A 27,406-nucleotide genomic window follows, 5' to 3' on the forward strand; every position below is an offset into this window, starting at 1 on the left:
ATTAAACCACAGTGACGTGTTTAATATCAGTTGACGTGTTTACTATCAGTTTATTGATCAGTCTTTGCTGTGTGTTATTGTTGGAGTGTCTTCAGTGACTAATGACGTCAGAACATGAATGAAATTCATTTCATTCATGTGTACGTTTAGATCTTGGGTGCGGAGACATCTATTTCCGGTTGAATTTGTTAACGACAGACAGCTTGCCCCCCCTCCCCCTCCTCCGCCCACACACACACACGCGCATGCACACACACACACACACGCACACACACACACACACACACACACACACACACACACGCACACACACACACACACACACACACACACACACACAAAACACACACACAAAACACACACAGATACACAAAACAAACCCACAGACACACTCACAAAACACAAACACACATAAAACACACTCATAAAATACACACATGTAACATAACATGCTGTATATAATATTAGATGATGTGTAACACTGTATATAATAAACCATCCATCCATCCATCCATCATCTTCCACTTATCCGGGTCGGGTCGCGGTAGCAGCAGGCAAAGCAAGCTGACCCAGACTTCCCTCCCTGCAACATCTTCCAGCTCCTCCTGGAGGATCCCGAGGTGTTCCCAGGCCAGCCGGGAGATATAATCCCTCCAGCGTGTTCTGGGTCTTCTTGTAGCTGTGACCTCGTTCTTTCGGTCACAACCCAGAGCTGGTGACCATAGGTGAGAGACAGAACGTAGATCAATCGGTAAACTGAGAGCTTCGCCTTCCGGCTCAAAATATACTGTATATAATATTATATGATATGTAACATTGTATATAATATTAGATGATGTGTAACATTGCATATATGAAATGATGTGTAGCACTGTGTATAACATAATGTATATAATATTAGATAATGTGTAACATTGTTTATAATCTACTGCATATAACTCTCTGCTCTCTGTTAACTGTGGCTCATGATGATTTCTTTATCCTCTGATGAGGATGTTGCCTCAGGTTACAGGCCATCACCTTGAATGCTGGAAACCTGCTTAATGTGATGTTCATAGAAATAAAAATCTATGAGCACCACATTGTGAAGTGATCATGACAAAAGATGATACATTTCTAACTGTGTAATATTGAAGAAATGTTTCATTATTTATAGATCAACGGGGAACACATACTTTGGAGAGAGCCCACAATTAAAAACACAAAAACTGTGATCCAAATAGCTTTTATTAATTAAATCATTAGTGGTTAAGCAATGCAACATAATACAGGAATCAGTTACTGACAAACAAAAGCAAGGAAACTGCTAAATGTGAGCAACAGTGTGTTCCAGTGGGTGAGTACAGCCTCATGTCTTCACTGCTCTGACAGACATGGCAGTGTTCACCCACTGTGACAGTTGGAGCATTAAACCGCCGACCGTCTGCAGCACAACTACAGCTCGTAAGGAATAATATGTCATCCTCACTGTCGTATCATTTGTTGAAATGGGAAATCTCAAACCTCACAAGAGTTGGGCCTGAAAGCTGAACGCAGCAGATGACAGGAGGCTCTCCACATGCAGGATGATCTGCACTGCCAGTGCTTCACATTATATTCAAAAAATGAACACAAAGAACATGGTGACGAGTCTCAGCTGCAAACTAAACTCTGGCAGCACAAAAGTAAGATGACCTTTTGTTCTTTTGTCTTTCCTAGAGTCACAAATGAGGGTAGCGTTTGTCCCAGTATTCGTCTCACCAGGACTCATCTAGAAACAGAGCTGGCTGGAAATGTATCTGAAGAAGCTACAAAACCTGCAGTCAGAGGAGAACAGTCATTCTCGCAAGGCACTTAACATACCACCAGTAGTGGTGCAAATACAAAACCCATTAATATATCATGTTTCAGACAAACAATGGGAACAATAGAGGGAGTATTTCAATGAAACGGTCATTTGAAAAAGAAGAGTTGTGGTGAAATGCACCTTTAATGCGGAGCAGAGACCATTCCTGTGAGATGACTGGACACTAGGGGGCAGTGTGACACCGCAGCAGTAACACTCTTCATCTGAACCCTCCACAGACTGCAGTGTTGATGAGAGGTTCAACAGAGCACCTGAGAGTCTGGGATTTATTTCTGGAACACTTCTAACAGGTTTTACACAAATATGTGTGCTCATCATCACCTAGAAATACAACAGACATCACTGTTCTTCTAAATAGCGTAAATTAAGCAGAGCAGATAACACTTGAGTATTTAAACAGCTGAATAGTAATAACAGGAAGGAATAGTTAAGCGTGTGTGATATGTGATATTTCTAATATGTAACCAGTGTGTTTGTGGATCATTGGGCCGATGGCAATCTGCTACTGGAGATATGTTTTCACAAATATGACTGAAATTCAAAGGACAGGATAGAAGAGTTGTTTCCATATTCTCATCCCACTCGCTGTGAATGGGTGGTGTCTTGGAATAAAAAAATTAAACAGAAAATAAAATGCGGACAGATTACACTTTCTTACGTGAAGATGATGGAGTCCCTTCCGGATGATCCGATCATGTCAGTTCTGCTGTTGTCTCTTTCCTCCTATTTTCTTCTTGTCTTAATTCATGATCATTTACACCACAAAACAAACACAAACACACTTTAACAACCCTTGAAGTGCTTTTGCAAACGTGGGAAGAATATCATTAAGACCTTTACAATATTTCAAGCACAACCTGTAGCCAAATGAAGTCAAACCATATCAAATGACTTTCTACAATGTGGGTCTTATTTTGGTAGATTTGGCCATCATACCTGGAGGGGGGAGGGGGAAGGGAGGGGAGGGGGGCTCCATGTCCTCCTGCTCTTTGTGCAACATGTGCAGTTTTTCTAATTCGCAACGTTTGTCGTTAGCATTTTTGGGGGTCATTTGAGGGTACCACAAAAAGCTGTGAACACAACACGACACACATATCATCACTTTGTAAAATGGATATGGTGAGTTACACATCTAGCAAACATGAAGCAACATTACTGTGTATAGAGTTGTATAGAGTCAATATTCACTCTTTTTTTTAGCTCGTTTCTGGTCTGCACAAATTCCTGAGAAAAACATGTCTCCTGAGCTGCTCAATGTTCCTCTTCCTTCACGGCCTCGTTGTTGTGAACAGGAAGTGAACATCACTTCACTCACTGCATGTTCATGTTTGTATAATGAAATGACACTTCAGGCCTGTTCACACCCGGCATTATCATATGTCTCCATGTGTCTCCAGCGACCTTTTGGGATCAGATCTTTATGTGCAAATAAACACACATCACATAAATAAATAAGTAAATAATCCTGTGAACACATTCAGAAGGGAGAGACGAGTCAAAGGAACATTTAACTGGATGAGACATGTTTGTGCTCTCCAGCCTTGTTTTAATGTGTCATCAGTTAACCTATTGATGACGTATATCAGATCTGTAAATGTAAGATCATTAGAGTTTGTAATTTGCTACCTGAACCGTCAGGCTCAAGCCGATCATGTCTGTTCAAGCTCAAATTATTGAATGATTCCAGAAGGCTGGGCTCTGCGGTGTAGTGTTTAATGAACTGCGCTAGTGGTCAGTGGCTCTTTAACAGCTGTGGGTCTGATGAGCAGGTAAATCTGTTCCTCTACTGCAGAGCAGGTTTTCTGTTGGATGCTGTTTCTTTTGATTATTCAGAGGACATGGTGCCCAGGACACATTCACGTTCACTCTGCTTAACATGAGGCCACGTGAGTCCCAGAACACCTCCGAACGTGGTCGGAGCGGATTGGATCTCAATGCGTCCTCAATTCTTCCTGAGTGTGTTCACACCTGAACTGAGCAGTCCACTTGAGGTCGGCTCACCCACAATGTGTGTTAAAGCCAGGTGTAAACAGAGCCATCAGTCCTGCAGCTGAAGGACCGCTGGACTTTTGCAGCTGTTACCTTCCAAAGATATAAAAAGTCTGACGAGTCAAGAGACTTGAGCAGTGAGAAATCAGACAGGATGAAAACAAACCTAAAGGTTGACCAAAGACAGCACAAAGGTGGACATACCAGCCTCCAGGTACAACTTTGACTTTGACCTAAGACCTTCTGCTTGTACACAAAAGTTCTTTTGCAGCGAAGGATTACTGAAAACATCAGTTGGCTCACCTGTTGTCTCGTTCATCACCTGTCTGATCGACTGACTGACCCTTCAAACCTGTGGCGACATCGGCATGTTCTCACAAAGTACTGAGATGAGTGCAGCTATCTTAACGTATAGGAATAATGGCCAAAATTATTACAATAAAACCCAAGTTGTAATCAACCTTATTATTTTTGGTCTTCTCATTCCCAACAGTTGTTTTTTACAAAAGAACCTCAGGGTTGGTGAAAAGGATTTTGTTATGATTGTGGCAAATTTCTTGTTCTAGATTTAATCACTGTCTCTGTCTCTGTCCTCCTGCAAGGCATCATGGCTGTCCTCCTCTTCATCCTCGTCAGCGTCTTCCTCATCCCCGCCTCCATTCATCATCTCCATCTCGACCTCCACAGCGCCCTCCTCAACCTCCCCGTCCAGCTCGCCGAAGGGCTCAGCATCCTGGGACACCTCCACCATCTCGGTGCCTTGAACCACCTCCACGGCCCCCTCGCGGACCTTCTTCACGTGGAAGGTGAAGGGGGGCACCTTGTACACAGCCGTCTTGGATCGAGCGTAAACCACGTGGTCTGGTGTGAAAGCCTTCTTCATCTTGTCACTGGATGTCTTCATCTTCTGTTTACGCTCAGGGTTGACACTGATGCGTGTTCCAAGTTTTCCCATCTTCTTCTCGATGTTGTGACGTGTCTTCTCCAGGTTCTCTCTGGTCTTCTGCTTTGTCTTCTCCAGGTTCTCCTTGGTCTTTTGTCTGGTCTTCTCCAGGTTCTCCTTTGTCTTCTGCTTTGTCTTCTCCAGGTTCTCCTTTGTCTTTTGTCTGGTCTTCTCCAGGTTCTCTTTGGTTTTTGCTCTGGTCTTATCCATCTTCTCCTTGGAGAAAACGGTCTTCAGGGTTTGTACACGCTGCAGGCTGCTGCGCTTGATGCGTTCGGCACGAGACTCCTCAATGGAGTCCCCGACGTCCACCCCCTCCTCATCTGACGAGAGGTCTACATGGGGTTTTTCTTCCTTTTCTCCTTCTCCTGCCTCCTCCTCGAGCTCCTCCACTTCTTTGAGCTCCAGCAGACTGCCACCTCTGCTTCCTGACACAGACTCCGAAACCTTCATGGATTTAGAGATGCTGAGTTTGGAGGAGACCTTTACCTCATCCTGTGGACAAAGGAACATAAAACATGTCAATGAAATGTAAAAGTTTATCAAAGTTCAAAAACCAAGAAGAGAAACTTGTTGAAAAACTTTCTGAAATGTGTGTAAGTACAGAAACGTCTCTGAGCAGTGTAAAAGGTCAAGGTACCTGCCGCTGCAGCAGCATATATAACTAAAGCACATGTCGTGTGTTAGTTTGATGCATAGTTCCCAAATTTGACGTCTTTAGAGTTTAATTGAGATGAAGAAAATGTGTGATGAGACCTTCATGCAGTTTGTTGTCATTACTTTACATGACTGTGGTTCATCTTTCTCAGGCCTAAAAACCTCCAGAAGGACATAAGAAGAGGAGCAGGGCTAGCTGAGGTTTAGATTAAAGCAGGAAGAACTGATATTTTTACCATTGAGGGCAGTGAAAGCACAACACTGACATACTTCACTGTCACCTTTTTAAATTCTTATGACCAACATGTCAACAGGTGCATGTTTACATATACACACAACACTGCAACATTAATTTCATGCATTTGGAGTCATGTCGGTGTCCGCTTGAATGGACATTCACTAGCAAGGACCACGACCTCAAATGCCGAGCATGAACCTTCATTGATTATTTGGAGCGGTGGTGAATGGTTGAGGGAGATGGAGCCGGGGTGAGACTTAACGGTTTGGGTAAGGCTTAGTTGAGGATCCACTGCGGCTCCCGGGCCTTGCAGATCCCCAAGGTACCCATGTGGGAGATGGAAGGATAATGATTATGAAGATGATAATAATAAGTAATAATAGTTCTATAAGAGGGAGGGAGGGTGTGATATGGAAAACGGGAACAGGCAAGGGCTTATTGTGGGTAGATATTTATGGGTATACAACTGGAAGTGGGGGAGTGATTGAGGCATGGTCCTGCTGCAAATGATCTCCAATTAAATATTCAATCTCCTTTTAGCTCTGCTCTGGTCTCTACATGTTCCTGAGCACTTCACTAACAATGCAAAGCATGTTTCCTGTGTGTGCGTGCATGCACAGGTACACGAAGGCTAACTGAGGAGAACAGCATGACTCACCAGTTAGGATTTGCACACAATAGAGGCATTTGAGGCCTGAACAGAGATGTCAGCTGATTACGTGAGTGTAACGAGACTCCAGGGTTCACTCATTTAATTCAACAGAGGGAAGACATGACAAAGAAACGTGAGTGTATGACAGTATGTTGGAGGATCTCTGTTACAGCTCTGAGCAAAGTATTAAACAGTCACAGAGCTTACACACAATAATAAGATATGGATAATATATACAGTCACTTAACAGATCACCCTCACAGAAACACGGGGGTTGAAGTTTTGTGGTCTGATTGTGTTTTGTTTCAGGCAGACACATGTTCGGATTCTCTTCCGTCATTGGTGTGTGAGTGTGTGAATAGGAAACAGTGTGAAGCACTCAGAGACCGCTGAGACCACAAAAGAACAGCCCTTTTACTTATTTTAAATGTAATTATGCTTCATATATGAATACACAGAAACAGTTGATTCGCGTGTGTTCAAGTGACTGCAGTCAGACGCAATCTGAGGTGCTTTAAAATATAAACAATGATAAAGTGAGTCGATGTGATCTTCTGTTCAACAGTGATAACATGACAGAGGCTGCCAGTCACATGATAGGAAGAATAATGACACTATGAAAAGTTGGTTCATGTTTTAAACTAGAAAAACAACAACAACAACAACAACAACAACAACAACTACAAACAGACCTATAACAACAACTACAACAACAACAACTACTACAACTAGTAGTAGTTTTCTCTGGACCCCTTCCTAACCGGACCAGTGATGATATGTTTAGCCGTACGTTTTCACTTCACCGCTGGTTGTCGAGGTGATGTCCCGCTAACAATGTGGGCTTCATTGACAATTGGAATACTTTCTGGGGGAAACCTGGTCTGATCCGGAGAGACGGCATCCATCCTACTTTGGATGGTGCAGCTCTTCTTTCTAGAAATATGGCCATGTCTCTTAACAGCCCTAAAACCTGACATCCAGGGTTGAGGCCAGGACGCAGAGCTGCAGTCTTACAGCTCCTCTGCAGCTTCTTTAGAGCTGTCACTCACCCAAAACCTTCAACATCCTGTAGAGGTTGTGTCTGTACCCAGACCATCTATATTTAAAAAAACTCAACAAAAGATGTATCAATAAAAATGTAATAAAAATGGATCCTACCAAATTAATGGATCAAAAAAATCTGACAATTAAAAGCGGACTATTAAATATGAAATCTCTCTGGTCTAAATCTCTGTTAGTAAATGACTTGATAACTGATCATCAGATTGATTTACTCTGTCTCACAGAGACCTGGCTGCAACAGGAAGAATATGTTAGGATTAATGAAGCAACTCCTCCCAGTCATATTAATTATCATATTCCTAGAGATTCAGGAGGAGGAGGAGGAGGAGGAGGAGGGGGAGGAGGAGGAGGGGAAGGAGGAGAAGGAGGAGGAGGAGGAGGAGGAGGAGTGGCAGCAATCTTCCACTCAAGTTTATCAATTAATCCAAAGCCTAAACTTAGTTGTAAATCATTTGAGAGTCTGACTCTTAGTCTCTCACCCAAACTGGAAAGCAGAGAAACGGATTGTATTGTTGTTGTTTATCTCCCACCTGGTCCTTATTCAGAGTTTCTAACTGAATTCTGACTTTTGATCAGATTTAGTGCTGAGTTCAGATAAAGTGATGATAGTGGGAGACTTTAACATTCATGTTGACGTGGACAACGACAGCCTCAGTTCTACTTTCAGATCATTATTAGATTCTATAGGCTTTTCTCAGAATGTAAATAAACCCCGTCACCGTGGTAACCACACCCTCCATCTGGTTCTGTCATATGGGATGGAAACTGAAAATGTAATAGTATTTCCTCAAAACCCTGTTTTGTCGGACCACTTCTTATTAACATCTGAAGTTCCAATAATGGACTACACAGCATGTGGGAATAAATCCCACTACAGTAGATGTCTGTCAGATGATGTCGTGGTCAAGTTTAAGGAAGCAGTTACATATTTATCCTCTTCGATGCCGTGTGTTAAAGCAGTGGAAGACATCTACGTTGATCTTAGTCCCACACTAGTGGATCATCTGGTAGAAAACACTGCAGTATCTCTGCTACAACTCTAGATGATGTCGCCCCTCTGAAGAAGAGTCATGAACCAGAGGAAGTTGTCTCCATGGTACAACTCAGAACTACGCTCTGCTAGGCAGCGACTAGAAAGATGGAAAGGAAATGGAGTTCCACTAATTTAGAAGAATTTCACCTGCCTGGAAGGAGAGTCTAATATTATATAAGAAAGCTCTTGGTAAGGCCAGAACTTTATATTATTCATCATTAATAGAGGACAACAAAAACAACCCCAGGTTTCTTTTCATCACTGTAGCAGGCTGACAAAGAGTCCCAGTTCTGTTGAGTCCTCTATTCCTTCAGCTCTCAGCAGTAATGACTTCATTAACTTCTTTACTAATAAAATTCTTACTATTAGGGAGAGAATCGGGCCGACCCTTCCTGACACCATCACTGATGTGATGTTAAACACAGCAGCCCTGGAAGCAACTGTAGGACCAGATGTAAACTTGGAACATTTCTCTCCTGTTGAGCTCTCTGAGTTAACTAGAATTATTTCTTCATCTGGATCCTCTAGCTGTCTGTTAGATCTCATCCCAACTAAACTTTTTAAGGAAGTCTTCCCTTTAATTAATACTTCCATATTAGATCAGATCAACCTATCTATTGTAACCGGCTATGTACCGCAGGCTTTTAAAGTGGCTGTCATTAAACCTTTACTTAAAAAGCCGACTCTTGATCAGCTGTTTTAGGAAACTACAGACCAATTTCCAACCTGACGTTTATTTCTAAAATCCTTGAAAAAGTTGTTTCAAATCAACTTTTTGATCATTTATAAAGGAATGATCTGTTTGAAGATTTTCAGTCTTTAGAGTTCATCATAGCACAGAAACAGCTCTGGTGAAAGTTACTAATGACCTTTTATTAGCCTCAGATAATGGACTCGTCTCTGTACTTGTTCTTCTGGACCTCAGTGCTGCTTTTGATACGATTGATCATACAATCTTATTACAGAGATTAGAAGACGTTACGAGGATTAAAGGAACTGCTTTAGACTGGTTCAAATCCTACTTATCAGATAGATTCCAGTTTGTCCATGTCAACAATGAGTCTTCCAGACAAACAAGAGTTAGTTATGGAGATCCACAAGGCTCAGTGTTAGGCCCAATACGTTTTACTTTGTATATGCGTCCATTAGGAGATGTCATCAGGAAGCACTGCATCAACTTCCATTGTTATGCAGAGGACACTCAGCTATATCTTTCTATAAAACCAGATGAAACTAATCAGTTAGTAAAACTTGAAGCCTGTCTAAAAGACATAAAGGCCTGGATGACCAAAAACTTCCTGCTTCTAAATTCAGACAAAACAGAAGTTCTTGTACTTAGGTCCTAAACACCTCAGAAACTCTTTCTGTAATCACTTAGTTACTCTAGATGACGTTGTCTTGGCCTCCAGCAAAACTGTGAGGAACCTTGGAGTCATCTTTGATGAGGATTTGTCCTTTAGCCACCATATAAAGCAAATCTCCAGAACTGCCTTCTTTCATCTACGTAATATTAATATAATCAGGAAAATCCTTCCTCAGCGTGATGCAGAAAAACTCATTCCTGCGTTTGTTACTTCTAGACTAGATTATTGTAATTCCTTGTTGTTAGGATGTCCAAATTACTCATTAAAAACCTGCAGCTGATCCAAAATACTGCAGCAAGAGTACTGACGGGATTTATCAAGAGAGATCATATTTCTCCAGTTTTATCTTCTCTTCACTGGCTTCCTGTGAAATCAAGAATAGAATTTAAAATTCTCTTGATGACTTACAAAGCTCTACATGACCAGGCTCCATCATATCTTGGAGACCTTATAGAACCATATAATCCTAGCAGAGCACTTCGCTCTCAGTACGCTGGTCTACTTGTGGTTCCCAGAGTTTCCAGAAGTAGAATGGGAGGCGGAGCTTCAGTTTTCAGGCTCCTCCCCTGTGGAACCAGCTCCCAGTTTGTGTTGGAGGGGCAGAAACCCTCTCTAGCTTTAAGATTAGACTCAAAACCTTCCTTTTTGATAAAGCCTATAGTTAGGGCTGGCTCAGGTAGACCTGAACTAATCCTTAGTTATGCTGTTATAGGCCGAGGCTGCTGGGGGACCTCGTTACATGCTGATCTTCTTTTCTTTCCTCCTACTCTTTAACTGACTCATACCTCACCATCTTCTTCTCTCCCATAGTTTCTTCTTATTATCTGTTGTCTCCATTCAGTTCCTTCGCTCACGTAGTTTCTGTTCTTTCTTTTCCAGATGTCCCGTCATGGAGCTGCATGTCTCTGCTCTGCACTTGTCGTCTCCACCAACAGTTCTTCTCTTCTATCTCTATGCTGTCCTTTTCTCTTTCTGCTCTCCTCTCACCCCAACCGGTCGAGGCAGATGGCCGCCCACCTCTGAGCCTGGTTCTGTGAACAGATGTTCTCCACCTCTGAGTCTGGTTCTGTTAACAGATGCTCCGCCCACCTCTGATCCTGGTTCTGTTAACAGAGGCTCCGCCCACCTTTGATCCTGGTTCTGTTGGAGGTTTCTTCCTGTTAAAGGGAGTTTTTCTTCCCTCTGTTGGAGGTTTTTCTCCCTTAAAGAGGAGTTTTTTTCCCCTCCTGGCTGATGTGGGAATTGTTGAATTGTTGGTTTCTCTGTATAATATTGTAAAGTTCTGCTGTAAGGACTTTAATGTGTTAAGTGTCATGAAATAACCTTTCTTGTGATTTGGCGCTATATACTGTAAATAAAATTGAATTGAATTGAATTGAATTGAATTGAATTGAATTGAATTGAATTGAATTGAATTGAATTGAATTGAACTACAACAACAATAACTACTACAACAATTACAACAACTACAACAATGACAACAATGACAACAAGTACAACATCAACAACTACTACAACTACAACAATAACTACAACTACAACAATAAGAATTACAACAACTACTACAACTACATCAACAACAACTACAACAATAACTATTGCAACTACAATATCAACAACTACCACATTAACAACAACTACTACAACATCAACAACACCTACAACTACAACAACAACAACAACAACTACAACAATAACTACAACAATTTCAACAATAACAACAACTATAACAACAGCACTTACAATCACAATTATATCAACAACTACAACATTAACAACTACTACAACAACACCACCTTCAACACCAACAACAAATACAACAACATCAACAACTACAACAACAACATTATCAACTACTTCGACAAGTACAACATCAACAACTACTACAACTACAACAACAACAACTACAACAACAATTACAATAACAACAACAGCTACTAATACATCAACAACTACTAGAAAGTGGATCACATCACTCCAGTTCTGAGGTCTTTACACCGGCTTCCTGTCCAACAAAGAATTGACTTTAAAATCCTGCTGTTGGTTTATAAAGCTCTGAATAGTTTAGGGCCAAAATACATTTGTGATCTGCTGCAACCTTCTGAACCATCCCGACCCCTCAGGTCGTCTGGGATGAGTCTCCTTTCTGTCCCAAGAGTCAGAACTAAACATGAAGAAGCAGCGTTCAGTTTTTCTGTTCCTCATATCTGGAACAAACTCCCAGAAAGCTGCAGGTCTGCTGAGACTCTCAGCTGCTTCAAATCAACATTGAAGACTTTTCTGTTTGCTGCCTTCAATTGAACCAGACTCAAGGATGTTGATCAATTTCTTGCATTTCTGCATTTTATTACTGTATTTTATTTCTTAAACTGCACTGCAACTTTTATTCTATTTTTAGCTTGTTTAATTTTTAATTACTGTTTTTAATGTTTCGATCAATGTTCTCAATTGTTTTTAAATTTCCTTTTCCTTATGTTTTGATGCTTTTAATGGTTTTAATAGTGACTTTTCTATACCTTGTGAGGTGTTCGACCTTTCTCTAGCGCCCTCTCAGGATGAAGTCGCTCCACTGCAGGCAGAACTCTGTAACAGTGTTTTACCAGTCTGAATCTGTGCTTTGGTTTTAGACATTATCAGGTAAATGTGTTGCTCAGCACAGTTTTCACACCTACTGTAGAAGAGCAGCACTCGCAGACCTGTGCCTGACCCCGACCCACCCTAATAAAGCATTCCTGCACAGCAACACCTAATTCCCCTCCTTCATTCCCCTCGCTCTTCCATCTCCCGCCCACCTTTTGTATTCCAGATGAGGAACCTTTCTTTGCCTTTCTCCCATGTGCCCCGTTTCACCTCGTAAACACAATGCTCTGGTTTGTTAATGAAGGGATGGAAGGAGGGGCAGAGGGGAGGGGGTCTTCCTCTTTCCATCACGGCAAATCTTCATCACTGGGCTCCTGCATGTCTGCATGAAGTACTTGTAATATGTCTGTTCCTCTCCTCCAACACTGATCAAAACAGGAACATGTAGAGCCAGGACAAAGGGATGGGGGGGGGGGGGGGGGGGGATTGGGAGGGAGGGGGGTGAAAAGGTGTGGAAAGTGGAGATGCTTTTCTACTGCCTATGACTCGAGTAACAGCAGTCAGATGACTCCTCAGAGTCTTGGAAAACCATCTGCTCAGCAGGAAGGTGATAGCATCAAAGTGTTAGCTGGAAGGTGGAGGATGGGGGGGTTCCATTGTGATGGTGGTTTTATGGCCGTATTGTACTGCAATATCTTGGGTAAACTTGACATTCGATGAGGGATTCTGGTTTCCTGAGCAGCTGGAGGGGGCGGGTGGCGGGTGGGTGGGGGTGGGGGGGGGGTGGAAAATACCTCCCGTTACGTCAACAACGTTAAGAGCAAAACATGTGTGATGAAAATGAAATGAATGTTTCTGACATGAGCTCACAGCAAAAACATTCACAATGTGTCGTGTGTAGTGTTTTCTTGTATGTAGTGTTTTCTTGTATGTAGTGTTTTCTTGTGTGTAGTGTTTTTTTCTGTACAACCAACTACACAACCAACACACACTCAACGACACAACCAACACACAATCAACTACACAACTAACACACAACCAACTACACAACCACCTACACAACCAACACACAACCAACTACACAACCACCTACACAACCAACACACAACCAACTACACAACCAACTACACAACCAACACACACTCAACGACACAACCAACACACAACCAACTACACAACCAACACACAACCAACTACATAACCAACTACACAACCAACTACACAACCAACACACAACCAACTACACAACCACCTACACAACCAACTATTGTGATCAGAAAGGATCATGGAGCTTGTTAGCTTTAAAAGGACGAGTATCTTACTCCCTGATCTGGAGAATTAAGGTCGAGGGTCAGAGGTCACTGCTTCATGGGTTTGCAGAAGATGGCTTCATCAGGAGGGAACTCTGCGCTGTTTGCGTGTGTGTGTCCGCAGCACATGGAAAGATTGCATGTGGAAGTTGAGGCATTCACCTCAGTGTTGACTTCCTGACCCTCCTAATTTAATGGGACATTGTTCTCCCGGAGAACGCAGCAGTAGAGACAGGAAGGTGCACTCAGGGCCCTGGAAAATACATGCGTGTGTGTGTGTGTGTGTGTGTGTGTGTGTGTGTGTGTGTGTGTGTGTGTGTGTGTGTGTGTGTGTGTGTGTGTCTGTGTGTTTGTGTGTGTGTGTAAATGCAGTCAGACTACATTTTGACTTTAGCTCTTACAAAACATGTACAAGGAGATAATCTTCATATCTAGTTTGCACTTAATTAGTGAACGAACAGAGAATTTGTTACAAAACACAGTGAACCACAGTGTGTGTGTGTGTGTGTGTGTGTGTGTGTGTGTGTGTGTGTGTGTGTGTGTGTGTGTGTGTGTGTGTGTGTGTCTGAGGGGGAGTCCGTGTGTCCTGGAGCAACGGGAGTAGTCGTCTCATGATTTGTTTCATCACAACAGGGGCCTGCACTCTTTGCTCTGTGTGTGTGTGTGTGTTTGTGTGTTGCTTTCCAGTGTTGCACAAGCTACATTATTATATGACTGATATAAGCTTTCTTTGTTAGCTTTTTACTTGTTTCTTTCTTTCTTTCCTCCTCTTGCCTTCATCAGTAAGTCAGTCAGCAGACAGATTTCTGCAGTGACTCATGGCCGGCGGAAAACTTTCATCTGAGGTGTTTACAGTGCTTTTACTCTGCTCACCACCACCCACTGTGTTCTACAACAGGAACCATCACACACTTCAGATATGTTCTGAGTATGTTCTGTGTTCTACAGCAGGAACCCACCCGTTTGAACGGTGACTCTCTGGTTGTGAGTGTGCATGATGACTCTCTGGAGGTGAGTGTGCATGGTTTCTCTGGTGGTGACTGTGGATCACTCTGCTCAGGACTTTACTGCTAATCAGGCTTTTACTGTTGACTCTATTGTATTCTGCTGTTGCAGGTTGATACACAGTATGTTTGAGTCTGACTGCTTCACAGAGGAAGAAGAGGGAGAATCTGCAGCGTGAGTGGATTTTAAATGAGCTGAGGTCTAAAACCTTTGTAACAATACAGCCTAACTACAGAGTCCCGACAGTCAAAGGTAGTTGTTGTGAACCGACCTGCACTGATTCAAGTGATGATTTAAAGTTTCCTCCTGAATGAATCTCTTGTAGTAAAACTGTGTCCTGAAAACAAAAGACTGGAGGACATCAGTATCTTTCTTCTTCATCCATCATCATATCTGTTGTCAGCTCTGTACCTTTGTTTCCTGACAGTCACCTGTCACAGGTGTGGAGAATGTTTCACACGGCTATAGTGGGTGGAGCCTGTAGTGAACCAGGTTGACAAAGAAGAACCACGACAACAACAACAACATCAGAGCTCTTCCTGTACTTACTAAAAGAGTGTGTGAGTACATGGTGACCGAAACATCCTGAAATATCTTAGTTTCTAAATTGGTGTACGTTATTGTAGCAGGTCGACCAATAGAAATCAGACCCAACTGTAATGCCTGTGTTTGCGTCTCCATGGTAACCGTGGTGAGCCTGACTGGAAAGGAGAGATCTTTCTTCAAACAGTTGGGTCAAAGTATGTGTGTGTGTGTGTGTGTGTGTGTGTGTGTGTGTGTGTGTGTGTGTGTGTGTGTGTGTGTAATTGTGTGCCAGTATGTTGACTTGTATGTGCTAATACATATGTTTAAATGCGTGTGATCACGTGTGTAATGAAAGGCTTTGTGTGTGTGTAATGAATGTATTATGAATGTAGTGAACATGTGCACTTCTGTGTGTGTGTGTGTGGGGGGGGGGGGGGTGTTGGCGTGAAGTAAACCATGGAAGCTTTCCACTCTCACACTGCAACCACTCATCAGGCTGATGTGGAGGAATTCTATTGGAACACACCCTCTCTGTAAACCACCAGTACTCCGTGGAAAAGATGTGTGTGTGTGTGTGTGTGTGTGTGTGTGTGTGTGTGTGTGTGTGTGTGTGAGAGTAAGTGTGTCTCTACTGTATGACCCGTATGAGCCACATGCATACTGTACTGTACAAGCTCCGAGTCCACATTCCACACACACACTCACACACACACACACACACAGACAGTCACATACACAGTCACACACACACACACACACACACACACACACACACACACACACACACACACACACACACACACACACACACACACACACACACACACACACACACACTCAGGGAGTTTTCCAGTAAAAAGGGAACTCCTGCTGACCTCACTACTCAAGATATATATGTGTGTGTGATGTTAAGATGTGTATATGTGTGTGTATATCTCTGTGTCTCTGTGTATGTATGTGTGTGTGTATGTGTGTGTTAGTATGTGTTAATATGTGTGTGTGTGTGTGTGTGTGTGTGTGTGTGTGTGTGTGTGTGTGTGTGTGTGTGTGTGTGATGTAAAGCTATAAAGGTGAATTGAGGACAGACTGAGATTAAATGAGGACTTTGGAATTAACCCTTGTGTTGTCCTTGGATCAAAATGACCCGCAGCTGTGTTCAGCCAAGTTCTATTTTATTTTCATATTTTTTGGGATCATTGGTGACAAGGAGGCTGTGAGGGTTTATTTAAAGAATGATGACCAATGATCCCAAAAAATATAAAAATATAGAAATAAAATAGAACTTGGTTGAACACAGCTGTGGGTCATTTTGACCCGAGGACAACAGGAGGGTTAAAACCACTTCTTAGCTAAACTGAGAAAACAACTTCACAAACAGTTGTTCTGAGCCTTTGATTATATCCCATGTTGTCATGGAAACGTAGATGCTCATTTTTTATGAGATCTTTATGGACTTCAGTCAGACTTTGCGGTGAGAGTGTTTTCCCATCTGTTCCTGAGGTCTCTTACAGTAACTATAACTCTTTATAGCGCATGCTCTCCACAGAGGACACAAAGAAAGTCGAACATCCTCTGAACGCTTTGATTCACTTCCTCATTTTACATAAAAGACCTTCTACGAATGAATTACACAGCACACTGTAAAGGCAGGCCAGGTCTAGACAAGTGGCCCAGTCTGGACCAGTGAACACGGTCTGGACACGTTCTGGAGACATTCTGGACACATTCTAGAAACAGTCTGGACCATTGGACACATTCTGGACTAGTGGACACAGTCTGGACCAGTGAGGACCAGTGAGGACCAGTGTGGACCAGTATTGACCAGTATGGACCCGTGTGGACTAGTATGGACCAGAGTGGACCAGTGTAGATCAGTGTGGACCAGTCTGGACACAGTCTGGACCAGTGAGGACCAGTATGGACCAGTGAGGACCAGTGTGGACCAGTGAGGACCAGTATGGACCAGTGAGGAGAAGTGTAGACCAGTGTGGACCAGTGTAGAGCAGTGTGGAGAAGTGTAGACCAGTGTGAACTAGTATGGACCAGTATGGACCAATGTGGACCAGTGTGGACCAGTGAGGACCAGTATGGACCAGTGAGGACCAGTGTGGAGAAGTGTAGACCAGTGTGGACCAATGTGGACAAGTTAGGACCAGTGAGGACCAGTGAGGACTAGTGTGGAGAAGTGTAGACCAGTGTGGACCAGTGTAGAGCAGTGTGGAGAAGTGTAGACCAGTGTGAACCAGTATGGACCAGTGTGGATCAGTGTGGACCAGTATGGACCAGTGTGGACCAGTATGGACCAGTGAGGACCAGTGTGGACCAGTGTGGACCAGTGTGGACCAGTATGGACCACTGTGAACCAGTGTGGACCAGTGTGGACCAGTGTGGACCAGTGTGGACTAGTGAGGACCAGTGAGGACCAGTGTGGACCAGTGTGGACTAGTGTGGACCAGTGTGCACCAGTATGGACCAGTGTGGACCAGTGTGGACCAGTGTGGACTAGTGAGGACCAGTGAGGACCAGTGTGGACCAGTGAGGACCAGTGTGGACCAGTGAGGACCAGTGAGGACTAGTGAGGACCAGTAAGGACCAGTGTGGACCAGTATGGACCAGTATGGACCAATGTGGACCAGTGTGGACCAGTGAGGACCAGTATGGACCAGTGAGGACCAGTGTGGAGAAGTGTAGACCAGTGTGGACCAATGTGGACAAGTTAGGACCAGTGTGGACCAGTGAGGACCAGTGTGGACCAGTGTGGACTAGTGTGGACCAGTGAGGACCAGTAAGGACCAGTGTGGAGAAGTGTAGACCAGTGTAGACCAGTGTGGAGAAGTGTAGACCAGTGTGGACCAGTATGGACCAGTGAGGATGACGTGTGGACCAGTGTGGACCAGTGTGGACCAATGAGGACCAGTGTGGACCAGTGTGGACCAGTGAGGACCAGTGAGGACCAATGTGAACCAGTGTGGACCAGATATTATAGTTAAATGAAGCCCATAACAGTGATATTCATGCAGGCTATCAGACTTCTTCAGCTGATGGATGTGAAGACATTGCGTTTTTTAAGCGGTCACCGATTCTGTCCGTGTTTCTCATGAGATTTTCGTGGGAAACAGTGTGATGGTCTCACACACTCTAAAACTGCGGAGAGCAGTCAGTCGTCCTGTTTTCCAGTCGGCCTCTGTAATCAGAGACACGGGACCAGAGAGGGAGACATTTCTATATAAAGTGATGGCATGCTGCGGTCCCTGAGGGAGGAGAGGGTGGAGTCACTCCTTCCCCTCCTCTTTCTGTCTCTGATTCTTCTTCTTCCCTCCAGTCCGACCTGCTGTCTGTCTTTACAGTTAGAGAGTAAACTCCGATTACTGATGAATGAGACGGATCAGCGCCACATCTCCATGGCAACAGAACAAATATTCCTGATCATACTTATTTCTAATCCACTTGCTCAATGCCATGAAACGAGACACAGGTGAACTAACCTGGACCAAACAAAATGAGATCTAACCTGTTCATCAGTCATTTCAGATATCCAGAACCAGAACAGAACCAACTGTTTCCTGCTGCTCTTTGTCTTTAAACAAAGTTAAGCTGTTTTCAAACACACGTGAAACGAAGATCAATCTGAAAATGAAGCAGACACGAAAACTGAACTTTTCTTTTTAATCTACTTGAACACAGTAATTATGAATATGTCTGTCCCCTTCCTTGTCCCTTACCCTGGATGGATGTGTCTCCCTGTGACAATATATCCTACAGTCCTTGAAGGCAGCAGGTCTGCTTGAGAGCAGCTCTGTAAAGATGCACAGGCTCCATGAATCTAACACATGTAAAGATTTCTTGAATTGTTTCCATGGCTGTAGACACGTGTGTGTGAGGCAGCTCTGAGCTGCTTTAACTCACTCTCTCACGGCAAGACACAGCTTGCCATTGTGGAGTATCACTGGAGGTTGTTTTACGGCATACTTCGGTTCGTGGGTATTCTGATCATGTGCTTTCATGCAGAGACACACAACAGCACAGACCATGGACACACAATCCTGTGTGATGAGTAAACCCACAACCGTGTCATCAATGACACCTCTGATGGATGAGTGTACCGTTCCATTGTCATAATCTAGGCATGGGAAATGTTTTAAATGAACAAGATGAGATTCATTTCTGCAGAAATGTAACATTATATTTACACGCTGTGAAGATCCAAACAAAACAAAACCTACACATCTGCGCAGCTGCTCGCAGTGTTCTGCGCTGTCAGGTCCGCTGGCTTTCTGCTCGAAGCACCAACCAAGTTAAATCCTGGAACTGCGGAAATTCATGTCCTGCACAGTGCAGCCAAACACACACAGCATTATGGACTTCAGACTGTAGATGAAAGCAGACGTAGCTTCAGGTCTGAAAAATGAGGTCGATCCTGAAGTGTCTAAGCTGCAATACCACCGAGTGCCACTAGAGGTCGGCTCCAAAAAGCCTCCGGCTCCATAGACTCTAGTTCAACTTCTCTCATCAAATACAAAGTCAAAGGAATTTTTCAGGATCGGGTTGGGGTCGGATCGGGTTGGGGTCAGGTTGGGGTCGGGTCGGGTCAGGTTGGGGTCGGATCGAATTGGGGTCGGGTCGGGGGGTCAGGTTGGGGTCGGGTCGGGTTGTGGTGGGGTTGGGGTCGGGTCGGGATTGGGGTTGAAACGGGTTGGGGTCAGGTTGGGTTTGGGGTTGGGGTCGGGGTTGGGGTTGGGGTTGGGTCAGGGTTGGGGTCGGATCAGGTTGGGGTCGGGTTGGGGTAGGAGTTAGGGTAGGGGTTGGGGTTTGAGTCGGGTTGGGGTCAGGTTGGGTCGGGTTGGGGTTGGGTTGAGGTTGGGGTCGAGTCGGGTTGTGGTCAGGTTGGGTCGGGTCGGGTTGGGGTCAGGTTGGGTCGGGTTTGAGTCGGGTCAAGTCGAGGTCGGGTTTGAGTCGGGTCAGGTCGGGGTTGGGTTTAAGTCAGATCAAGTTGGGGTCGGGTTTAAGTCAGGTCAGGTCGGGGCCGGGGTCGGGTTTAAGTCGGGTCAAGTCGGGGTTGGGGTCGGGTTTAAGTCAGGTCAGGTCGGGGTCGGGTTTAAGTCGGGTCAGGTTGGGGTCGGGCGGTCAGGTTGTCTCTTAGAACGGGTCATATTGGTGCATCTTTTAAAAGCCCTGACCACTATGTACATTTCCCAACACTTGGATCACAGCGATCTGGACAGTGGGGACGGCGGTGGTCATTGCCATGGCAACCCTGTGTTACTCTTTCCAATAACAATGGAGGAGATGGATGTTTATGGAGAGATTTATGGAGCAGCAGAAGCGCTGGTTGCTCCGGTGGTGCTCTGTGAAACGTGTCCTCCACTAGATGCTCACGAGGCTGTGATGCTGCAGATGTCAGTCAGACTGGACTCAGTGGAACCGGAGGACCAGTCATGTTCAGAGGGAACACTGACTTTGTGTTGCACTGCCTTCAAGTAGGACGGAAATAAAACAACGATCGAAATCACCAAAGCAGTCTGTCACATCCTGACTTCACTGTCGAGTACGAGTCAAGCTCCAAATCTTACATTTCCCATAATGCAGTTTGACAGTATTTGTGACGAGAGCCAAAGGTTTGTCAAACTCCAGTTTGTAATGTTGCCTTTGTTTTATAAACCTGTACAAAAGGTCAACATGAGATGACATAATCTGGGTTATTTTCAAGGGAAAACAGATGCTTTAGGACTGGTCCCCATGTTTGATAAAGTCCCACTTGCAATTTTAGGGTTCAGTATCTTGCTCAAGGACACTTAGGCATGTGGACAGGAGGAGCTGGGATTGAACCACCAACCTTCCAATTATTGTACAACCCACTCTACCAACTGAGCTACAGCCTCCCAATAACATAATGAAACTAAAATTAATCGATGAACAGACAGTAACATGTAGACAAAACCAATTCACATATAAGCAAAAGAAAAGTGTACCTACAGTACAAACACATATATGTGTCACTGAGGCACAGAACATACATCAACACTGAACAAGACAAATGCACATATAGGCGAAACAAGCAGGCAAGACAGACAGTACATTAATGCTTGCACACCTGAGTGGCAACAAGCCATTCATTAAGGCTACGTTTGAATGTTTTGTACGTGTTTTTTGTGTGTATGTGTGATGGCAGAGCATTCCACGAGTGTGCTGAATTCACAGATAATGCAGATTTGCTAAAAGAGCTTGACCTATGGTGAAATGACACAATCACCTCTTGAAGCAGATATAGTGTGTCTGCTACTTTGAGTGCGTTGTTTAATAAATTCACTAAGCGGAGGCGGGGCCATGCCATGTACAATTTTAAAAAACACATCAGTGAATTTAATGAGGTTCTCCCAACTCAAGATATGGTGTTTGATGAGGATATTGCAGTGATGGTGACTTTAAAAAAAAAAAAAATTATCAAGTGTTTTTAGAGCTTGTTTATGGAGAATATGGATAGATTTTAATGTTGTGCTGCTGGCTTGTGCCCAGCTGGTTAAGCAGTAGGTCAGATGGGGGATAATAATTCCATTAAAATACAGATTTGCAGCCTGCATGGTTAGACTGTTTCTTATATATCTGAAATTCATGAGGTTAAATTTTAAGACCTTTGTCACATGTTTTACCTGCTGTTTAAAAGAGAGATTAGAATCAGTAAAAAAAAATCCTAAATATTTAAAATCTGACCAGCAACATGAACATCTGGCTCCGGTGACACTTTGCAAGCCCTCTTTGTGAAGAACATACAAACAGTCTTTTTAACATTCAGGTGAAGGGAGTAGTGCTACTACTAGCACTACTACTACTACTACTACTACCACTACTACTACTTCTAGTACTACTACTAGTCCTAGTACTACTACCACCACTAGTACTACTACTACCACCCTTACTACTACTACTACTACTACTACTACAAGTACTACCACTACTACTATTACTACTTCTGATACTAATACTGAAACTGATACTAATATTGATATTAATACTCGTACTAATACTAATACTCATGCTAATATGTTGTGTTATGTTTTAATTTAGCAATAATGACCAGTGGTCATTGTAGCTGAAATCTTGTCAATCAGACTATTGACTTGGAACCTCCCCTGTGTTTGTCTGCTGGTTTAAATTCTCTAAATGTGTGTGTGTGTGTGTGTGTGTGTGTGTGTGTGTGTGTGTGTGTGTGCGTGTGCGTGTGCGTGACCACTGGTTTATGTGTTGTAGATCAAAACTATTAAGTATGAACTATAATGTTGAACTTGTGAAGTAGATAACTTGGTGACTTATCACAAACGTTCCTCTGTTGGAGGCCAGTGTTGTAAGTGACCATTCAAAGGTGGAATCATATGACCGAGTGGATCATATGAGGAAACAAACTGATGTTTTTAATAACCACAGCTTTGGACTATGAGTCACTGATGTCTGACTCATGTGGAAAAGCTTCTACTTGGAATAAAAATGTTTTGGGGTAAGACAACGATCTGACTGATAATTTCTCAATTGATGTCAAGTGAGCAGCATTAGAGTGGATTTATTGAACGTGGCGCCACAGCAGAAAAATATGGTGGTAGTGTTGAACAACTGAGTTCAAATAAACCTTAAAGGGTGTGGCAGTGATGAAAGTCTCCCTTTTGTAAATTAATAATTACTGTGCAGGTAGAATCTTCTGTTTAATGTGAAAATCCATCGCGTAACCTTGTTAACATTTATGATGTTCTTAATATCACAAGTGAAATAATCAGTTAACACCATGACTCATTATTTCTCTTTAGGAACTTGTGAGCTCATGGTTACAACATGTGAAGTCGTGTGCACCGTATGCTTGGCGTTCAAGTAGTCAAGTTGTAAAAACACAGTTGCTAGGCAACGGCAATATGGACGGCTTCTAGAAGCCATAGAGGCTAACGGTTATCAAGCTAACAGGCGAAACGTAAGACAGGAAATACAAAGACACTGAAGGAAAAGATGAGGCCGTTGAGAAGATCAACATTTTCCTCAGATGTAGACTATTATCTAAATTATGAAATCAAACTCTACATAACTAAAACTACAATATATTAGCTCAACATCCAACCAAACATGAACTTTCATGACCTCTGACCTTTCTGTAAATGAAAGCAAACACGTCACAACTCGTGAACTCGAGGCTGATAGTTCGTTAGTTCTGACGTTGTGAATACCACAAGAGGGCGCCATTCATGCGGACTCTTCTCTGTACACGGTGAATACAACCCCATTTAAATGCAGCATTACTATCGGTCCGTAACGACTTGTTACTGCATTGTTAAGTTCTTATGTCGGGTCTGCATCATTAGTCTTGTTGCTTGGAAACTAGCTTTGCTTTTACTGGACCTTGGTGTTGGTTAATAACCGGTATTGGTTAATAATTGGTGTTGCTAAATAACCGGTGTCGGTTAATAACCGGTATTGGTAAATAACGGTGTTGGTTAATAACCGGTATTGGTTAATAACTGGTGTTGGTAAATAACCAGTGTTGGTTAATAACTGGTGTTGGTAAATAACCGGTGTTGGTTAATAACCGGTGTTGGTAAATAACCAGTGTTGGTTAATAACTGGTGTTGGTAAATAACCGGTGTTGGTTATTAACCGGTGCTAGTTATTAACTGGTGTTGGCTAATAACCGGTGTTGGTTAGTAACTGGTGTTGGTTATTAACCAGTGTTGGTTAATATCCGGTGTTGGTTGTTAACTGGTATTAGTTAATAACCAGTGTTGGTTAATAACTGGTGTTGGTTAATAACCGGTGTTGGTTAATAACTGATAAATAACCGGTATTGGTTAATAACCGGTGTTGGTTAATAACCGGTGTTGGTAAATAACCAGTGTTGGTTAATAACCGATAAGTAACTGGTACATTACATTACATTTATCTGACATTTTTATCCAAAGCGACTTACAATAAGGTCATTTCAACCATGAGGGTACAAATTCAGAACAACAACAATCAAGAAAGTAAAATTTTTGGGAGGCTGTGGCTCAGACGGTAGAGTGGGTTGAACACTAATCAGAAGGTTGGTGGCTCAATCCCCAGCTCGTCCTGTCCACATGCCTAAGTGCCCTTGAGCAAGACATTGAACCCTAAGTTGCTCCTGATGGTGTACCATTGGTGTGTGAATGTTCTCCTGATGGCAGCACCTTGCATGGTGATCTGTCTCATTAATGGGTGAATGCAAAAACCATGTTAAAGCGCTTTGAGACCGAAAGGTGATAAAGCACTATACTTGTACAGACCATTTACCATTTTCTTCAAGAAAGCCAAACTACAAAGTTCTATCAGTAAGTTCCATTTTAAGCTACTAAAGTTCTACTATTCAAGGTAAAGTCTGAAGAGGTGTGTTTTTAGTTTGTGGTGGAAGATGTTCAGACTTTTTGCTGTCCTGATGTCATTGGGGAGCTCATTCTACCATTTAGGAGCCAGGACAGCAAACAGATGGGATTTAGTAGAGTGTTTAGTTCACAGTGAGGGATTCTTGTTGTTCTGGGTTTTGTACCCTCATGGTTGAAATGCACTTATTGTAAGTCGCTTTGGATAAAAGCGTCAGCTAAATGAAATGTAACAAGCTAGGAGGAGGAGGAGGAGGAGGAGTGAATTTAGGAGGTTAAAGACCAGTCGAGCTGCTGCATTCTAGATGAGCTGCAGAGGACGAATGGTACTAACAGGTAGACCTGCCAGGAGAGAGTTACAGTAGTCTAGACGTGAGATGACCAGAACCTGGACCAGAACCTGGACCCGAGCCTGGACCAGAACCTGGACCAGAACCTGCACCTCCTTCTGAGTGAGAAGAGGATGTATTCTCCTGATGTTGTGCAGCATGTATCTACAGTATACACCAGATATACCAGACAAACAAGAGTTAGTTATGGAGTTCCACAAGGCTCAGTGTTAGGCCCAATACTTTTTACTTTGTACATGCTTCCATTAGGAGATGTCATCAGGAAGCACTGCATCAACTTCCATTGTTATGCAGAGGACACTCAGCTATATCTTTCTATAAAACCAGATGAAACTAATCAGTTAGTAAAACTTGAAGCCTGTCTAAAAGACATAAAGGCCTGGATGACCAAAAACTTCCTGCTTCTAAATTCAGACAAAACAGAAGTTCTTGTACTTGGTCCTAAACACCTCAGAAACTCTTTCTGTAATCACTTAGTTACTCTAGATGACGTTGTCTTGGCCTCCAGCAAAACTGTGAGGAACCTTGGAGTCATCTTTGATGAGGATTTGTCCTTTAGCCACCATATAAAGCAAATCTCCAGATCTGCCTTCTTTCATCTACGTAATATTAATAAAATCAGGAAAATCCTTCGTCAGCGTGATGCAGAAAAACTCATTCCTGCGTTTGTTACTTCTAGACTAGATTATTGTAATTCCTTGTTGTTAGGATGTCCAAATTACTCATTAAAAACCTGCAGCTGATCCAAAATGCTGCAGCAAGAGTACTGATGGGATTTAACAAGAGAGATCATATTTCTCCAGTTTTAGTTTCTCTTCACTGGCTTCCTGTGAAATCAAGAATATAATTTAAAATTCTCTTGATGACTTACAAAGCTCTACATGACCAGGCTCCATCATATCTTAGAGATCTTATAGAACCATATAAATCCTAGCAGAGCACTTCTCTCTCAGTACGCTGGTCTACTTGTGGTTCCCAGAGTTTCCAGAAGTAGAACAGGAGGTGGAGCTTCAGTTTTCAGGCTCCTCCCCCGTGGAACCAGCTCCCAGTTTGTGTTGGAGGGGCAGAAACCCTCTCTAGCTTTAAGATTAGACTCAAAACGTTCCTTCTTGATAAAGCCTATAGTTAGGGCTGGCTCAGGTAGACCTGAACCAACCCTTAGTTATGCTGTTATAGGCCGAGGCTGCTGGAGGACCTCGTTACATGCTGAGCTTCTTTTCTTTCCTCCTACTCTTTAACTGACTCATACCTCACCATCTTTTTCTCTCTCATAGCTTCTTCTTATTATCTGTTGTCTCCATTCAGTTCCTTCGCTCATGTAGTTTCTGTTCTTTCTTTTCCAGATGTCCCGTCATGGAGCTGCATGTCTCTGCTCTGCACTTGTCGTTTCCACCAACAGTTCTTCTCTTCTATCTCTATGCTGTCCTTTTCTCTCTCTGCTCTCCTCTCACCCCAACCGGTCGAGGCAGATGGCTGCCCACCTCTGAGCCTGGTTCTGTTAACAGATGCTCCGCCCACCTCTGATCCTGGTTCTATTAACAGATGCTCCGCCCACCTTTGATCCTGGCTCTGTTGGAGGTTTCTTCCTGTTAAAGGGAGTTTTTCTTCCCTCTGTTGGAGGTTTTTCTCCCTTAAAGAGGAGCTTTTTTTTTTTCCCTCCTAGCTTATGTGGGAATTGTTGGTTTCTCTGTATAATATTGTAAAGTCTTGCTGTAAGGATTTTAATGTGTTAAGTGCCATGACATAACCTGTGTTGTGATTTGGCGCTATAGAAATAAAGTTGAATTGAATTGAATTGTTGTTGCAGTGATGTTGGCAGTAAGAGAGAGTTGACTGTGGAGTGTCTCCGAGGTTCTTAGCAGTCAGAGTCGGGATAACAGAGTTGTTGAAGGTAGTAATCAGGTCGAGGGTGGGAGAGTCTTTCCCTGGAAGGAAGAGCAGTTCAGTCTTGTTGAGGTTAATTTTCAGGTGGTGTGAGGACATCCAACTGGTGTTGGTTAATAACCGGTGTTGGTAAATAACCGGTGTTGGTTATTCATAGTCCAGGCCTCAGGTGAGCTTCGCTCTGATGTCGTCCTCAGGGGGAGGAAACCGTGTTTGTCCCATCTCTGACTGTAGCCTGATCCAGATTCTCCTTGATTCTCTCAGAGGAGTCAGAACAACCTGCAGCCTGTTTTCCAGCTTCATCGACAGACCTGTTGTATCAGTATATGAACTACAGAGGATCCATCTGTCAGAGGGGCGAGGATGGTTCAAACACTGAAAACCACAGAAATCAGGGCATCTGCTTGGAGTTATTGTAAACATAGTTACTTACTTGCTTGCTTATGACAAGCACGAGTGATTTACATGTGTGATTTACGCCCACCTCTGCAAACAAGCTGCTTCAACTCTCCAAAACCAAACAGGAACACAATCTCCTAAAGGCCTTTTCCTTCTCACAATCACCAACTATGTGATAGATGCTATTTTTAGATGGTTCTCTGA

At 43.2% G+C, this 27,406-nt stretch overlaps 1 protein-coding gene across 1 annotated transcript in view; it reads right to left on the bottom strand.

The window, feature by feature from the left end:
- Nucleotides 1-1,209: 1,209 nt before the first annotated feature.
- cavin1b (caveolae associated protein 1b) overlaps nucleotides 1,210-27,406 on the bottom strand; it is a 33,169-nt gene continuing 6,972 nt past the window's right edge. Inside the window, exon 2 of the mRNA XM_069168539.1 lies at nucleotides 1,210-5,273. Coding sequence (XP_069024640.1) covers nucleotides 4,404-5,273 — 870 coding nt within the window. The 3' untranslated portion in view covers nucleotides 1,210-4,403. The remainder of the gene's footprint in view (nucleotides 5,274-27,406) is intronic.

The sequence above is a fragment of the Embiotoca jacksoni genome, unplaced genomic scaffold, assembly GCF_022577435.1.
Source record: "Embiotoca jacksoni isolate LCO1_2020_lvr unplaced genomic scaffold, fEmbJac1.0.p SCAF_40, whole genome shotgun sequence".
Lineage (NCBI taxonomy): Eukaryota > Metazoa > Chordata > Actinopteri > Embiotocidae > Embiotoca > Embiotoca jacksoni.